Below are 18,534 nucleotides of genomic sequence, written 5' to 3' on the forward strand. Positions count from 1 at the left end.
GGACCAGAAATTGAAATGGAGTGAGGGATTTGATTAGTAAACAACAGGAAAAGTCATTAGAGGTGAATGAAACTCGGGTAATTGAGAAAAAAAAATCAGATTGTGAGACTAAGGAGCCATCAGCATGCAAAACAAAGGCACAATAGACTGAGGAAGAGAGACGTGATAGCAAGGCACGTGCTCAAGCCAGTGGGACAGCGGACCTGCCTCTGAGCGTGATTCACAATATCGAACCAGCATCAGATGAGGACACAAAAGAGAACGAGGCAGAAGACAAGCAACAGGCGACGTCACTGCAGAGTAGAGTTCAAGTAGAGGAAGCGGTCACAGATGAAGACTTACATGAGAATGAAACAGATGACAAATAAACACAAGATGTCATTGCAGATATGATATCCCATAGTGTTCTATAAACAGTTTTGGCACCTCATATCTCCGCTGTTTTTCAGAATGGTTAATGGAATCAAATTATCAGGAAATATACCGCCCCACATGAACACCGAAAGAACCGTACGAATTAGGAAAAGTCTGGACTTCCAACATTGCTAATATAGCAAGAATATTGAAGGTTTGTATATAGCCTAATGTTGATTATATATGACAGCATGGTCCATATCAGGGATGTGGACTTCAATGTTGCTAACAGTTGTGAGCTAGCCTAGCATGACCACAATCAGATAACTCTGTTAAACCATCGGTTAACGCTGAACATGTGCAGTTAACGTTACCGTTCAGAGTTTCCAGTATTTTTTCTCTTTTCCTATTAATTAACAACAAACTTATAAGATAACATTATAAAGACAAAAGTTAACGGTAGACATGCACGGCTCAGTTGTTGAGGCCTAGCCTCGGCTATTTGTTAAATGTGTTGAAGATGCTAACGGTATCCTTTGATAAAGTTATAACGTTACACATTATTGATGAATAAAAAATAAATAAACTAAAAGACAAGGTGATGGCAGACAGAACATTATCTGTATTGATCAGTAATGTTAATGTTAGTCTATGTTGCTTAGTTGCATTAATGTAAATGTCCTAGTCATCCACACATTAAATAACACGTGGTCAACATGAGGTCCAGAGAGGATTCACTTGCCAGCCTAAACCTCAAAGTCATGCGATCTGTGATGTTTTAAGGGGTGAAAAAACGAAACCACCGATTGATGCAACATGTCCAAAATGGACATTTTGAATGCTTCAAACTCCAAACAGAGTTTTTTTTCTCCATCTTTTAAACTGTACTTTTACTTGTCCCAGTTTTCCTTTCATTTAGAGTTTTGTAATCTCTATTGACCAGACAGTTATGGCCAGTGCATTCTGACAGACTGAACTGTCCGAGGGAAGCTGCCCTTTTTTGCACAGAACCTTAGTTTTCAACTTGGTTTATGACTGCAAAGCGTCCAACCTCCCCCTTGCAGTGAACAATAATTTGTTAACATGTGGGGACCTCTGCTGGTCACCTTAGACAGCACTATTTGGGAAGGACCAGACACAGGCTATTTCCACATATAATTAATTTGGCTCTTCATTAACGCTATGAAGCAAAATTTACATTTATTTATTTATAAGCACAAATCAACATTTTTGTAAAGGTGCCAGTGTTAGCCAGCTGGCTAATTTTCAACTGCAGTCCTTTGGCGAGATATTTTGAAACCTATAAAATGATCAAATTTACAGAACGAAGACAAGACGCCATAAAGACAGCAACAGCAACAAAACAAGAATTCTCAAGACAGAACAATATAAATAATAATTCATATATCACACATGTTTTTGATATTTCATGTCTAAATGAAAAGAACAAAACAAAAACGATCTTGATTTATGCAGCCTATGTAGGCAGTTATGCATTTATTTTTCTAACATCACCCTGGTATAGATCCTGTGCTTGCATAATGTTCCACTTTTAAATAATGGCCATTCTAGCCTCTTGGCTTTTATTTGGATATATTTACTTTTATTTCCGGGTCACCTGTCTTGATTTCTTCATGTCTTTCTTCAAAAGCAAAATTGAAAAAAGGAATTAGCAAAAACCCAAATTGGGCCGTTATTTGAATTTGATTGTGACAACTCAAAAGGAAAAAAGGCTCTGTTTTTCTGTTTTTCCTGCCAGAACATACACGGACCAACACTCTCATTTCAGTCCTGCTAAAACCCAACAATACTACTAATGCTAAGACCCAACACTCACCTCCAGCTGCAGACCAATAAGCCTAATCACCTGCGATATCAAAATTATAAGCAAAGCACTAACAAACAGATTGGAATCTGTAATATCTTGATTAATCCACCTGGACCAAACAGGTTTTATAAAGGGCAGACATTCATCCTCCAACATGCACTGTCTATTCACTTTAATCAACACATCCCAAAGAAACCACTTAAACAATGTTATCACATCACTGGATGCTGAAAAAGCTTTTGATAAAGTGAATTGGACATACCTCTTCCTCACTCTCCAGAGATTTGGTTTTGGAGAGTTGTTCATTCAGTGGATCAAAACACTCAATGTATAATGAAGCAGAAATGCATACAGAAATGTAAAAAGAAAAGACAGAAATAAATACATTTGGGGAAATAAATGGGGAAAAAATGCAAAGGGGAAATAATACATACATAAATACATCCGGTGGATTTTAACAGGTTAATCATCATCATATGCATAATTTTCATCCTTTTCCTCATCATCTATATTTGTATGTACGTATGTATGTATGTAACCCTTTTGAACAAGATACTCCATAATGACTTGGGATACGGCCTCTCAGTTGGGGATTCATTCATGGCCCCCACAGATGGGATGTGCAGGACAACAACACGGTTTGTAAACTGGAATGTGAGGGGACTCTCCCCCCCCACACCCCGTTAAGCGAACTAAAGTGTTTTTCCACCTGATGAAACTTAAGGCAGATGTAATATTCCTACTGGAAACACACTTCTGCCAGCCCAGTGGTGTGGTAGACCCATGGAGATTTAAAAATCCAACATCGAAGGAGCTTTCCTTTTTCTCTGCAGTGCATCAGACATACTCAAGAATCGTTTTTTTTCTTTTGAACAAAAAAATGTTTCCACTTCTAAAATCTCGCAGCTATGAAAGTATCGTCATCTCAGACCACTCACCAGTTGTTATGGAACTCTGGCTTGTGGATAATTCAACCACACAGCACAATTGGTGACTTAATCCAATAATTCTATTGGACAAGGACTTTGTAGATTTCCTTTCAGCACAGATTGATTTTTTCCTTGAAACTAATCAGCTACCAGACACTGATATATTCACCTCATGGGAAACATTAAAATTATATCTTCAGGGTCAGATAATAGAATACACGGCCCGTCTTAACAAAAGCAGGTCAAAACGCCTCACAGAACTAATCAAGCTTATTCATGGTGTTCAGCAACACTCTCCATTTGCGGACCTCAGAAAGAAGAGGATTGCACTGCAGACCGAGTTTGATCTTCTTACATCTAAACAAGCAGAGGAGATGTTCTTAAAATCAAGACAAAGTCATTAAGAACATGGAGAATGTGGTAGGCTGCTCTCTCATCAATTACGACAATATTTGGCAGCCAATTTTATTACGGAAATACAGATGGCACCATTTAATCTGACCCAAAAGACATGAATGATTAGTTTCAATTTTTTTATTCTTCCCTATGTACTTCGGATAGCTCTCAGGATAATAGGTTTGTTATATGGAGTGCTCAAACAGAGGTACAGTATCGGTGGTAATAGCTTCCTGCAATACTCACAAGTGAAATACTGTCTTAAGGGTAAAATCAACCTATCAAACAACGGTCTTGAATCACCCCCAATGGCTGATCAACTCAACCAACTAACCTTTCGCAAAAAAAAACCTCTCAAAAATCTATAAATTCTATTAAAAACTGATGACAACCTTGCCATGCTGACCCAAAACTGGCAAAAAGACCTAGCTGTTACCACCGATATCAACTATTGGAATCAAATCTGCAATAGGCCTTTAACACTTTTTCAATGTCCTCAAACACTAAAATACAACTCATTCAGTATAAATTCCTGCACAGAGTACGCTCAACACCGCCAGAGCAAGACTGAAAGCTGGCATCAAGGAGGCAAAGCTGAGACATCAGGAGAGACTGTAGAGAGACCTCAACACCAACAACACCAAAGATATGTGGCAGGTGATCAAAAACATCACAGGCAACAAAAGCAGGAGGAGTCATGTGTGAGGCCATGTTACCAGATGAGTTAAACACATTTTATGCTTTTGATCTCCCCAACAAAGAGTCAGCTGTAAGGTCTACTCCGCCTCCAGAAGACCGGCCATCGTCAGTATCCGCAGCGGATGTGAGAAGAATCCTGCTGAGAGTGAATATGAGTAAAGCTGCTGGGCCTGATAACATCCCTGGCTGTGTACTAAGAACATGTGCCAATCAGCTATTTGATGTTATTACTGACAAATGTTGTTTGTTGATTTTAGCTCAGCATTCAGCACAATCTCCCCCATGAAACTGATAACTGAAAACTTAGCACTCTGGGCTTTAGTACTGCACTCTGTAATTGGATATTGGACTTCCTCACAAACAGACCCCAGACAGTTTGGATTGGCGGTCACACCTCCTCCACTCTAGTGCTCAACACAGGAGCCCCCCAGGGCTGTGTGCTCAGCCCCCTCCTGTTCACCACCCAAGACTGCAGCCCCCGACATGGAGACAACTCTGTTGTGAAGTTTGCGGATGACACCACCATCATTGGCTGGACTACAAACAACGATGACTTCATATCGGGAAGAAATCAACAATCTTGGAGAGTGGTGCACAGAGAACAACCTACTGCTCAACGTCAGCAAAACCAAGGAGCTGATCGTTGATTTTAGGAAAAAGAAGGCAAAAACACACACCCCTGTCTACATCAGTGGAGCTGAGGTGGAGCAGGTGAATAGTTTTAGGTTCCTGGGAATCAGCATCACAGATAACCTGACATGGTCATCTCACATCTCCACCCTGGTAACGAAGGCTCAGAAACGGCAGTTAAGGAAACTTAAGAAAGCAAAATGTCCATGCAAGTTCTTGTTAACTTTTACAGAGGAGCAACAGAAAGCATCCTGACTGAAACATCACAAACTGGCATGGGATGTGCACGGCCCAGGACCGGAGGGCTCTGCAGCGGGTGATTAAAACAAAACAAAATCTCATTATACAACCCTGTGTTGTAAAATGATCAATAAATCTAGCTTGTATCTTGTATAATTAACTCTATTAGCATACAAACATATACAGTGCAATCACTCACTCACTCACAGTCACATATAACCAAACCTCAAATAGAACCTCCCCCCTTTGCTGGTGAAGCCAAATAACTCTGCCCACACCAACTGCGCATCAAACCCACTGCCCGACCAGACGGATAAAACTTTGAATACATGTAAGATGAACCTCCGCTACATACAACTACTGCTAACCTGTAATTTAATTTAATTTATTTAATTATTTATTTCTATTTCTTTATTTAAAAAAATATATATATATATATATATATAAAAACAAAAAAAAAACTTTGTCCTTCACCCTCCGCGGGTGGTCTCATCCTTCGAGCTCGGGTCCTCTACCAGAGGCCTGGGAGCTTGAGGGTTCTGCGCAGTATCTTTGCTGTTCCCAGTACTGCACTCTTCTGGACCGAGATGTCTGGTGTTCTTCCAGGGATCTGCTGTAGCCACTCCTCCAGTTTGGGGGTCACTGCCCCGAGTGCTCCGATGACCACGGGTACCACTGTTGCCTTCACCTTCCAGGCCTTCTCCAGCTCTTCTCTGAGCCCTTGGTACTTCTCTAATTTCTCATGTTCCTTTTTCCTGATGTTGCCATCACTTGGTATTGCCTTGTCAACCACCACGATGTCAGGTGGTTGACAAACAGCAGAGGAAATATATATATATATATATGTATATATAGATGCATACAGTGTGTGTGTGTGTGTGTGTGCAGGTATATATGTGAATATGTGTATATATACAGTACATGTGCATATGTATGTTTGATTATGGGGATGAGGATAATTATATAATGAGTATAATATAATATATATTATATATAATGAGGATTACTTTTACTTACGGTTTATAATCTGTCACCTTACACCTTATCACTGGCGTAAGTTTTAGGTAACAATATTTGGAGCCTATTATTATTAGTATTACGGATGGGTGGATATGGGACAGCAGGGGGAAAGAGGGCCTGACCCCCACCAAATCCTGTGCCAAATAAAAAGCCTGCTACGGGAAGAACTCCTGCAGGTCTGCGGCCCACAGGAGTAGAGCACAAAGACAGCAAGGACAAAGTAGGAAGGAAAAGAAAAAACAAACAAAGACAAAAAAATAAAACCCAAATCAAAATAGGGAGGGATCTGTCCTGCAATGGGCCTGCAACCTCCTACGGGTCTGGGGGCAGCCTAAAGCAGGAGAACCCTGGCCTACCCCAGCTGTCCCAACCCCTGACCCGGCTCTACCCCGGCGCCTCTCTGTCCCTGGGGTCCGCCCAGAGGACAGCCAACTCATGTCCAACATATCTCTTTTCCTTCTTCCTTTTTTGGAATTGTACTTGTATTTGCATTTGTCTTCTCCTCCATCTTTGCCACTGTAATATTGCTCACTGCTGTAACCTGGCTCACGCATTCCCTATGCACACACACACACACACACACACACACACACACACACACACACACACACACACACACACACACACACTCACCTAGACACGTGCAAAGTACAGTAAAAACCTGTTAATTATTTAAGCTTATATGTATATGTTTTTTTCTTGTTGTTGTTCTCAGGTTTTTTTTCTTGGTTATTGTCATAGTTTGTTTGTAATGTCTCACATGTCTTCTTGTCAATCACTTGTCTTGCACTATTAATAAAAAGAAAATGAGTACATGATTGCCAAGGCACATTGTCAATACTCGTTTACACGGGAGGGTCTTTAGACAAAGTGATAATACTGTGAATGAGGACGTTCAGCAACCTCGTTGTGTTAGATAACCTCAAAGCCATTTGTAAATGATGCTGCAAAAGAAAGAGCTATGACTGATTCTGAGTCTCTTCTTTGCATAGATTCTGAACACCAAAGTTTAGCTTGTAGCCCCCTCCAGTGTTTAAATCAAAATAATATACCACACCATAGAGAGGCAAGGAGGGAAAACATTGCAGTAAAAATTAAAGTAAATCACACTTTTCCAGGAAATACACTGTCAGGACTTAAGCTTCCTCACAGTGCAGTTCCTCATCTCTAACATGCAATAGGCCTATTATAAGAATCCTACATATATGGAAACAAAGCAGTGTAAATAGTGCACTGATTCATTTGATGAATTGGGGATTACAGAGTCCCTCTTGTTTTGGATAAGGCAGACACTGCAGAGTACTACTGAGTAAAATGAGAATGATGAGAGTTTTCATTTTGGGATGAACTGTTCTTTAAAGTAGGCTGTCTTCATTTCTTGTCTGGCTCTGTTAATGAACACCAATGGGACCCCGCTGTAATGAGGCAGGGGCAGGTCTCAGGAAAAAAGCGGAAAAATCTCTGCCCTGAATGTTCCGCGCATGAAACGTTTGGAAAACTAACTTGGGCCCTGATTGCTCTGGCGTCTGCAACAGTGTATCAATGAAAAATCAAAAAGTGGTTTGAAATGGCAAGAAAGACAGGGAGAGAGAGGCATGTGAGGACTTGATGAAAGAGTAAAGGAAACATAGAGAAATCGTGATGAATGAAGAGAGACTGCAGCATTATAAATATTTTAGGACATTTCTCAGCACCCAGCAGTGCTCTCATTACAGATCACTTTTACCAATCACAACCTGCTAAACTCATTCATTTACATGTGTAGTTTTATGTATACATGTCTGTCATCGTAATAGGTTAATTATGGAGTAAATGTCCTCGGAGGCTGGAGCAAAATTAACAGAATTAGAACAAAAGTGATGCCACTTGAATAAACCATAAATGTACTAAATGTACTATTGTTAGTGCTATACGGATCAAATACAAAATACCATACAGTATCTCTCATCGACACAACAGTGGTGAGGGAGCCATAACCTTGATCACATGGTTGGAGTCATAGATGCAGCATCTTTTTTGGTGCATTTCAATGGATTAATGTGGAATCACAATATTAACATAACAAATATAAGAACAAATAAAACACTGGAGACTAAGGCATACCAAGTGAAATAGATAAAATGCTAAGATAAATTAAAAGAAATAAAAAGTCCACACATGTAGAACAAGAATACTGAATACAAAAATATAATGTGTATGAGCATGTATGTAATAAAATATAAAGACAGAAGGAGGACAAAATATTCTACAAAAACAAATATCCAAGATAAGAGAATAATTGATAATATTAGAAACAATGAAGGCAAAAAGTCCGGCTAAAAAATTTTGAGCAGCATCAGACAGCAGTTTCAGTCTGGATCAAATTCAGTGTCAGAATTAGTTACTTGTAAAGTAAAATTGTACATACAATGAGTATGACATGATGGGTTCCTCCTTATGTCCACAAATGTATGTAAATAAAATGATATGTCTAAAAAGGCAATATAAAACAGAACATCTTAAAATAGACTTTTACAGAATAGGTCTTGTTTTTAGGTAGCTACATTAGAAGGCACATAAGAAATACTGATTTAGAATGAGTGAATATGTTATCAAAGACCTTGCAACCAGAATACCTTTCTGATAACATGGCCACACCTCCAGTCAAACAATAATATAAAGGTTGGTTCAAGGGTTTGGATTAAAGTGAAATCAGTGTCTGAGTTACCTTTGTCAGGTGGGGTTTATGAGTCAGACTTACCTCAGCCTGGGAAGCAAAAGTCACAATATTTTTTTTTGGATGTCAGGATTGTAACAATATGCACCAGTACAGCCATTACTTCTAAAATGACAGCTCTCAGAAAATTTTCAGCAGCTTTTGCCACAAGAAAGTGAAAACATACAGGATGTGTCCAATAGTGTCTTTGCTGATCCTATAAATACAGTACAAGGGGACGTTAATGGGGTGCGTCACTGTTCTTCTTGCTCAGATCGAGCTAAATTGTGAAAGCCAGTTTCACCTTATACAGTGTGCTGATTCATCCAATATTTCCCAGCACTGAAGTATCAGATATATTCACCACTCAGCTCAGGAAATGAACAGGCCTGATTCTTATGGCCCACTAGAAGAGCTCAAGGCTTAACCTGACTTATATTATAATAAGATACCATTGTTATTGTAACACGTTGGTTGGCTTAACACCAAGTTTCCTAGAGCATATTGCCTGAACTTTTGTACTGAATAGGAAGATATTAATATTCCAAGAATGTGTGCAAAATGGATACATCCTTCTTACTGATGTATTAGCACTTATTTCTTGGCATGGTGAGAGATTTCATTCTCCTTGAGCCTATGGGAAGTAACTGCCTTCAGGGCTTAGAGTTAAAATGTACAGCGTATTTTTTCTCTAGTGAAGAGTAGAAAAATAGCAGTTAATATTGGAATTCCAGCCCACAAGGCAGGGAAGTAATATGAAGCCACTACTGCGCATATCCAGGCAGATTACAATTTTCAAATAAAAATCAGTCATATGAATGAATGTGGGTACTGTAAATGAGAGCAGCTGAAATATATTTACTTATGTGTGCATTCACTGGATATTATTTTATTTACCCTGTTTGTGTTTTAATGAATGAATCGGCAGGAGTGTGTAGCACAGTCTCTCATATTTGCCTGCAGTATGATCCCCATCCGCTGGTCATGAATACACAATCTCTCTCTCTCTCTCTCTCTCTCTCTCTCTCTCTCTCTCTCTCTCTCTCTCTCTCTCTCTCTCTCTCTCTCAGTTTTTCTGTTTGTCTCTCGCCCTGCAACTCCTAACTCCATTTGAAATAATATTTATGTCAAAAAGATAAACTTGGCATTTGAAAGCTTTCAAGAGCCTACAATAGATCTCATAAAGTGCCTGAAAGCTGGGAGGACAGATGATATAATGCAGATTTCAAAAAGCGAGAATAAAAGCAATCCCTCAAGGCTGAAGTCTCAGACAGAAAAAAATATGGTGCTGGTAAATTTGAAGCCTTCCCTGATGAGCAGAGAATTGCTGAGTTATCATCATCATTTCCCATTAAAATGCAGATCGCTGGCACAGAGTTACATAAAACCCTAGTGTGAATCACTGCGCAAAATCCCTTTCCAGAACACCAGAATTCAATATTCTGTAATGTGTTCTCAGTGAGGTACAAAAAAGACATCCAAAGAAAATGTGAGATTTCTAAAGTGCAAATTACACCTGTGCTGCTGTACCATCCTGAAATAACATTTGAGTGGGCAGCAACCATTGACCAGCGGTCAAAATGAGCCTCGAGGAAAAGTCATGGCTCCACAAAGCAAAGCATTACACCATATCCCACCTGCCTGTCAGAGTTGGTAAGACAGAGGAAATGAATACAGAGAGAAAGAGATGAAGGCAAAGAGAAAGATTGAGAAGGTGTGTTATCTCTGTTTGCTTTCGCAGAAGGAAACACAATAACAGCTAGAGGGTTACTGCTGTGGGCTTTTCAGCAGCTGCCTAGATGAGTGTAAAGATAGGGCTGTGTGATAATACATTTATCCACAGGCTAAATTTAATTCCCTTTGAAAGAGGAGAATGAAGAGCGCATTATTCTAGTTTTCTGTCTCTGTGTGTGACCGGCTGTGAGTTATTGAAGAATTCTGAGTAATGGTGGAACATAGGAACACTTTGATTGTTTAGTAGTTGTCTTTTAATTGGTGTTGACAGAATGTGAGAGCTACAGTTCACGCTCAGATATTTTTATTTCTCTCAGTGTAGTCAAGCCCAAATAGTGAAAACGTGGTTTACACGTCAAAATTAAACCCACAGCTGGCAGCTTTGCTACATGTTAGACAGTAAGCATAGATAAACTTACTGTAATTGTATTATTTAAGAGGAATAACGTTTTGATGAATGTACATGAAGAACATTTCAAATAAAACAAAAGTGGAGAGAGTGACCAGAATTACATTCTGCATTCATGTTGGGCTTTTTTATGTGTATACTGATATCCACAGCAACTCACAATAAGTGCAACAGATGAATAAATAAAAAAATAACAATCAACCAGTGATGGATAGTGTAACGATCCCTGACAATATTTCTGTGACCCTTGTTTGATAGAAAACAGCAGTGTGACCTAAAAAGAGAGGCAGATACGATTTTTATTATTTTATTTTATTATGCCACCTCTACTTCAGACCTTATAGAGCAAATTCATCAACGACCTCTGTGCTGTTAGGCAGTTGCTCACTCCCCCGGCCCTGTGACATATTGTTGTCTTCAGATGTGTACTGAGTTCTGTGGCCCTTCCGTGGGCAGAAAGGAATGTAACGAACCCAAGATTTGGATGAGAGGTAAGAGGTTATGCCAAAGGGGAGGTCATACACCTCTTCAACTCCCAAGGTGTTGCTAGAGTCTTCAAGATGTTCTTTGTCCCAGGCTAAGAGGCCACGCTCACGTTTGGTCCCTGAGACAGTGGAATTAGAAAGTAGTATTAGAAAGACTATTAGAAGAGAGCCTTATAGTTTACATTCACAAAAGATTTACATAATGATTAGATATTAGTAGAAAAACAATACAACAGAAACAAATTGCATGCCCAGAAGCTACATAGAACTGCCATGCGCATTAAATGCAATTTCATTCAATAACAACCTTCCACTTTAGCTTACCAGGAATTGTGTTATCTAGGAAGAAGCCAAGAAACCCTCCTACAAACATATGGGTGGTCAACAATATGTGTAACACTTGGTCTACCTCGGTAACACCTGAGTTACACACAAAGGACAAGAGAGAAAAACTATTAGTGCAATTCAGTCAAAACACCTTAAGATTCATATGCATCACTTGCTGTTCTAATCAAGTTACGAGAGTGAATGCAAGTTCAGCTCAGTTTTTTTCATGAAAAATGGAGTAGTTTCATGTCGGCTAGTAATAGTTGTGGTGAAAGCTGTTGAAAAGTAATGAAGTTTCCTGGTAGATTATACCCGTTTTGAAGAAATCAGGATTCTTCATTATCCAGTTCGGAATGACGAGTGCAGAAAACATGGAAACCCCAAAAACAAATATATTCCTGGAGGAATTCATGTCTGTGGACTGTGAAATGAGATGTGTCAGCAAAATTCTGAATAGTAGCAAAGCATTTGGGAACAATCTGGCTGAATATCAAATCATATTTCATGCTGTTTGTTTACCTGCAGATTAGAAATTCCTGCTGCAGTTATGACTCCAAACATGATCAGGAACATCCCTCCAATCACAGGGGTGGGGATGGTTGCAAAGATGGCTCCAATTTTACCCAGAATCCCCATCAAAATCATGAAAACTCCGCTCAGAAGAATCACCATTCGGCTACCCACCTGTTGTCACACAATCAGGTAGTTTGAAATATGAGAGTATCGTAGACTGTTCTGTTCTTCCACACCAAAGACAGCCTAGTTATGAAATCATGCAGTATAAATGAATGTTAAATTGTAGGGTTGGACGTAAATATCATTGTATTGTATAATAGTATCTTACCTTGGTGATACCCAGGGCAGCCACATTCTCACTAAATGAAGTAGTTCCATTGCCTGTGCCAAAGGCCCCTGCCAACAAACAGCCGAGCCCTTCAACACCAATGCCCCGGATGATGGCGTGCTTGGGGGGAGGAGGGGCCCCTGACAGCTTGGCACATGCATGGTAGTCGCCCACAGACTCTGCCATGGAGCATATTATTCCAGCCATAATGCCAAACACACCTGCCAGGCTCACAGTTGGCATGCCCCACTGACCTGAATGAGGAGGCAAAATGGTGATTACTGAATAGTCTATAAATGCATCGTAGTACTTACAGCATTATTGTGAATATTTGATTCTACTACACCTACTATACCTCTTGCTTTCCCTTATCTTCCTGTAAGCACTAATAATATGATTTATGACGGATGTTTTCAAGATAAAAGAATAACAATATAAAGGATTTAAAGAAAAGACAGATAAACAACAAAGGTACAGTATGTTGATACTGTTCTTGTGAACTTACCAGGGTATGGAAATGTGAACCAGGAAGCCTCGTTCACCACATTACCCTTCACATCAGTACGAGCCAGGTGGCCATATTGGGCTGGATTAGATGGTAGGACATCATAGATGGTGAGGAGGTAGCAGACTAACCATGAAACCGCAATGCCCAGCAGGATCTAATATTAGTATGAGTGTCAGTATTTCAGAGTAACCATAAATACAACAAAAATGGTTTGACAATATAAGTGTTAGTTTTTTATAGTTTAAAACAGTATGTATCTCACACTGTCTGAGTGTATTGTATCACAAGGAGTGAGGACATACAGGCATTATCTGAAAGATAAATAACTTGGAGGTGTGCAGTTTCTTGGCTTTGCTGTATGCAGGAACAGGGATTGGTATGAGACGGAGGTACTGGGAGAATAAGGTGATCAGCACGGTGGTCCTGTGTGTATGAGAGGAACTGTCATTAGCATGATGATGCAAAATTAGAGAATGATATCGTACTCGAAACAGGCCAGTGATGACACAATCCCCACTGAAAGAAAATCTGGCTTATCAAATCTAAATTAAGCTCTAAAAAGAGCTTTGGCTGACAGGCAACAGCATTATTAGGCGGAATTTAGTTTTATTTATAATTGTAGACTGTGACCTCCTGAGAAGGAAGGTCAGTGCTAAATTTGCAGCCCGGTACTGCTGGTTCACAGAGTAAAAACATTTCCCTTCCAACTGGGCAAAGAGGCATTCACCATGGCAGTGAGCGAGCGGTTACGTACATAGCAGAGATGCCCCAGTGGCTGCCAGCCTTGATTCCAGCTGAATCGTACAGTGACAGGCCTATGAGAGAGACTGTGGGGGCAATGGTTAAGGGGCCAATGAAGCGCATGAGGAAGCCGATGAGGCCAGAGAAACCGACCAGGATCTGGAGGAGAGAGGCCACCATGATAGAGCCCTGCAGCTGTGGAGAGGAACACAATAACCGAGATCATAAGCATTAACGTCGCCACTCTTTCTTTGGCTGAGTGACATACTATAACAACAATATGATTGGTTACTTCCCGGAGTGGAAACCACATGAGCTCACTGAATTAATTATAAGCTCCACAGAAGTGCTGTCTTTGTTGGCTGGCTTTTATTGAAAGCTGTGAATGCACAGTGTTTGTGTTGGCTTACTGTTCTCATGCGGGTCTGCCACACTTCAATGAAGAGAGGTGAGGAGGTGTTGACCAGGGTGGCGTTCTGGGTCCAGTCTGGGCACTTCCACTCTGGCATGGACAACATGGCCATGGCAGGTGTCAGCAAAGCAAATGTACCCCCCTGTAGGATGGGAAGCCTACAAGTGTGACATAAACAGAAACAATTCTCAGACAAAAAGACAAATAATTTACTGAGAAATTAGTCCAAAACAAAGCAGTTAAAAGATGCCACGTTTCTACTGATCTATAAAACTACAAAACAGCACAGCGTGCAAGTGGTTAGTTTGCATTTTATGGACATTTTTGTTTTTCTTTTTATTTGTATTGTATCCATTTTTGTTATTAAGGTTAGCCAAAAATTGTATGTCCAATAACGTGCACAATAATGGGTGAGAGACTTTCTTCTGCCAGGTTACAAGACTAGAGCCTACAGCCATGCTTTGAACTAAATGCTAACGTCCCCATTCTAACATGCCCACAATGACAATGTTAGAATGGGGGTCGTGGTTCCTGGAGGTCTACCTAGGAATGAGAACCTATCTTGGGGCATGGAGCACAAGCTGGAGGGGATCCTGAGTCCTGGATGTCTCCCCAGGAATGAGAGCCTATCCAGTGGCATGGACATCCAGCTGATATGGGCGTCAAGAAGCAGTACTTCTTGTTCATGATTGCCTTGTAAAGCTGGCTTTGGAAGACCCAGTAACACATTGGGAGAATCTTACCCAGGAATGAGTGCCCATCTTGGGGCATGGAGCTCCAGCCGGTGGGGGTCCTGGTTCCTGGAGGTCTCCCCAGGACTGCCACCTTAGGGGCCTTGTAAAACTAGCTTTGGAAGACCCAGGGCCTATGGAGAGATTTGTTACCCAGGCATGCGTGCCCATCCTGGTGCGTAAATCTCTAGCTGGAGGGGGGTCCTTGGGGTCCTGGGTCCTGGAGGTCTGGTATGATGAAGAAGCCGTAATTGCCAGGACTCACTTTCGAAGAACCTTATAATTCTGTATGTAGACCATGGCTGCCCCTAGCGGCCAAATTGTGATTTGTAGTTTTTTTTAGCAAAGCTGAACGTGTAACTGCGAACCAGCCCCTAATTCGCCCTAATTTCCTCTTAGTTCTTCCTCTTCCATCTTAGTTTACCGTGTCAGCATGCTAACATTTGCTAAGTAGCACTAAACCCAAAGCTAAGGCTAATTGGAACAGTAGAATTACACATTAAACCGTATCACTAACGTGTTCTTAAACACTTGCCTATTTCCACATCCAGCAGACAAAATTAACATTGATTTAGAGTTGTGTTTCTGTCTACCAGACGAATGTAAGTCAATGTATTCACTCTCCTTTTAGCTCTGTTTTGGTCTCCACCAACTCCTGAGAAAAATATCTGGGTCTTTAGCTGCTAATTATATTGAATTTCTTCACCAGCTATCGCTAATGTACAGCAGCGTAACATACAACAGCAGGTTTACCAGAGCTTTATAACTGAAAACTGTTGCTTTCTGCTGCTCGAAAATGGGTTGATAAGAACAGTGAGACTGAACCATAAAGTGAATGTGGTGTAAAACCAAAACAATGAGCTAAAAGAAAGTTTTAAAAAAAGCTGCATAGAGCTGCAGTTGGGTGATAATTCTCCAAGTTCTGTTTCTCACTGTGACCACGCTTTCACACTGAATGGAGTCATTTAATTAATTGTTAATATAAATATGCTGATTAGTGGAGCTTTAAGGCTGTTTCCATAAAATTATGTAATTAAAGTGTAAGGGTAAGAAAGTAAAAGCACCACTTTCCAACTTTTCAAGGGTCTCAATGAGGGTCTAACTTATGTAAACAGAGTTCATCTCAACTATCTCGAGATCTATATCTCCTTACAGGACGGTGAGTGGTGGAATGAACCAGCACCATCATTCTGACCTGACACCGAAGGTGACCTGCAGCAGGGTGCACAGGCCAGAGACGAAGAAAATGGTGTTAATGAGACGACTCTGGGTCAGGCTGTCGTGCTGCAGACACAGCCCCTCGGAGAGAATGAGTGGGATGGAGATGATCCCACCGAATGCTGTTAGGTAATGCTGCACAGGAGAAGAACAGTGATGAGAATGATGTATTGATGGTATTGGTGACACCACTGCAAACACCGAACACAGTAAGATTGCTGGTCCTTACCACATATGTCATCTTTTTCTGGGTTGATACAAGGCAAAGAGGGATTGCATTTCCAATCACTGACAGCTACAATATATAGTTTTGCAATGTTACAATGATTGTGTTTACATGCTGAAAGGAGTAAAAGTCATCTTTATTGTCCCAATTACAATGTGGGTTAAACAGCCACAACAACCAGGAATTTCACTAGACATTCACAGAGAACTTGTCACAAGTTCGAAATAATACTGAAGGCTAAAATCAACTCGCAACACAGGTAGGATTACACCCACCTGAATGGCCAGGAAAATACAAAGGCACCAGGGGGGGACATCAGTCACACAATAGGTTGGTTTATTTCTGTCTTCCTCTGCTACACAGCTGCTCCCACATGTCTTTCCCTCCTTTCCTCTGGGTTGATCATTGACTTGTTCATCCATCTGCAGCACCGTAACAAAAACACGCAGATCCAAAAAGAGACATAAACAAATAGATAACAAAAGCTCACCTGGAGATGTACCAGTGTAATAACCTGATGATTTGTTTTGACTAGTACACATCTACAGTTATTGTATATTTAGCACTGAATTATTCAAAGCATTTTGGATTTTTATGTGTTGTGAAATGACAGACATTTCAGATAGATAGATGACAGAAAGACATTCTGTCATTCTGCATTGGCTGCAAATGAGGAAAATGTAAAAATATAAAGCTTTATGAATCTAACCAAATCAAAACAACATGTTGTGCAGTGTGGGTCCTCAATGTGTAAGGGCTGTGTGAGGTTAGAGAGAATTTCAGCAAAAGTTGCACAACTTTTCAAACCTTTCAACCTAAATTACTCCCACTGTGTAGCAGGATTAATCAGATTTCAGTGTAACGCAATCATTATTTAACAAGATACAAAATCAAAAGCAATATTTCTTCTGAATGCTTACAGGTGCCTGATTATGCTGACTGCGTTTAGAAAGTATACTTTAAAAAATGCCTACATATGGTATATTTTACATGAAGAAGTCATTGTACTTACATCAAATGCAAGATTGTCGAGTCCATCGCTTTCTTTCCCTGAAGCCATTGAAACTCCAGTATAAAATGAAAACTTGTTTTTGGTTTCTAGAGGTGGAGTTCTTCTAACAAGAGATGAAGAGTAAAATAAAAGACAACCACAGAGAAACAAACAGGCAGACTAAATGCTGAGGAGTCAAAGGAGCAGGATAGAATCTATAGTTAAATGGGAAATTACTCACTTGCAGTATTACCATGGGAGTTGTAATGGTGTGGCAACGTAAAGTGACGACACCTTCGCTTGATCTGCTTTCAGTCTTTCTTATCACTTTTACAGCTGGTAGTATGCGCTCATCTCAGGACAAAGTTCGGCTCACTAGCCAGTTAGTTACATATGAATGTTTAATTATTACTTATTATTTTCAACAATGTGGATTTCCCATTTGGGAGGGACTCATAATACCCCTGATAGACACACTTTAAACACAATAAAGTGTTTGTATTTGAAAGATGTGTGTCTTCAGTCATCTGAAGCAATACTGACTGATGAAAAGGATGTATGAACAGATTCATAGATAAAAATAGGATGGATGGCTGCAAGGATAGTTTTATGTCTTCTCTTACAGTGAAGTGCAGGCTGCTTACTTTTTTTATTTACTCAGTTTATGTTGAGGAGAAAACTCTTAACCAAGGGCTCAGAGAGAACGCAGACATTTTCCGCTTGATGGTTTGTTTGATCATGGTTTGCATTTAGCGCTTACCTCAAACTGTCACAGTTAGTTGACAGGACAAAACTGTGAAGATGGTTAGATAAAGAGATTTAGGCCTTCAAAGACAGGATGTTTCCCTCACTCAGAGGGGGAAGAGAGTGTGGAGAATTGATATGATCTCTCTGTGTGATACTGATAAATGTGTCAAGGCAGGTGCAGCAACGCATCTTGGGAAATGTGAACGCACTCTCCAGTCTCATAACAGAAAGGATCCTAACAATTATAGGACAGCAACAGGTTCAATTGAAGTGCCTCCACTCGTCACTTGTCTGTTTGATGTCAGGTCATGGTGACCCAGACTCACTTGCTCCCCTAAGTCTCATGTCTGTAAAATCCATCAATAGTTCT

The 18,534-nt window shown here is 40.3% G+C and overlaps 1 protein-coding gene across 3 annotated transcripts; it reads right to left on the minus strand.

The window, feature by feature from the left end:
* Positions 1–11,227: 11,227 nt before the first annotated feature.
* LOC122863597 (solute carrier family 23 member 1-like) lies at positions 11,228–17,769 on the minus strand. Of its 3 annotated transcripts, none has more exons than XM_044170214.1 (14): positions 17,659–17,769; positions 17,439–17,541; positions 16,702–16,848; positions 16,430–16,495; positions 16,178–16,335; positions 14,250–14,409; positions 13,853–14,034; positions 13,401–13,521; positions 13,096–13,252; positions 12,591–12,844; positions 12,266–12,430; positions 12,059–12,167; positions 11,744–11,839; positions 11,228–11,538 (listed from the first exon to the last, which is right to left on the minus strand). In XM_044170214.1, exons 2-14 carry the CDS (start codon positions 17,484–17,486, stop codon positions 11,273–11,275), a joined length of 1,929 nt encoding a protein of 642 aa, XP_044026149.1. In that variant the 5' UTR covers positions 17,487–17,541; positions 17,659–17,769; the 3' UTR covers positions 11,228–11,272. The 3 variants fall into 3 exon arrangements, with proteins under 3 accessions (XP_044026149.1, XP_044026150.1, XP_044026151.1); XM_044170215.1 differs by having other exon boundaries at positions 17,439–17,538; positions 17,659–17,713; XM_044170216.1 differs by lacking the exon at positions 16,430–16,495.
* Positions 17,770–18,534: the final 765 nt, after the last annotated feature.

The sequence above is a fragment of the Siniperca chuatsi genome, linkage group LG16 (genome assembly GCF_020085105.1).
Source record: "Siniperca chuatsi isolate FFG_IHB_CAS linkage group LG16, ASM2008510v1, whole genome shotgun sequence".
Classification (NCBI taxonomy): domain Eukaryota; kingdom Metazoa; phylum Chordata; class Actinopteri; order Centrarchiformes; family Sinipercidae; genus Siniperca; species Siniperca chuatsi.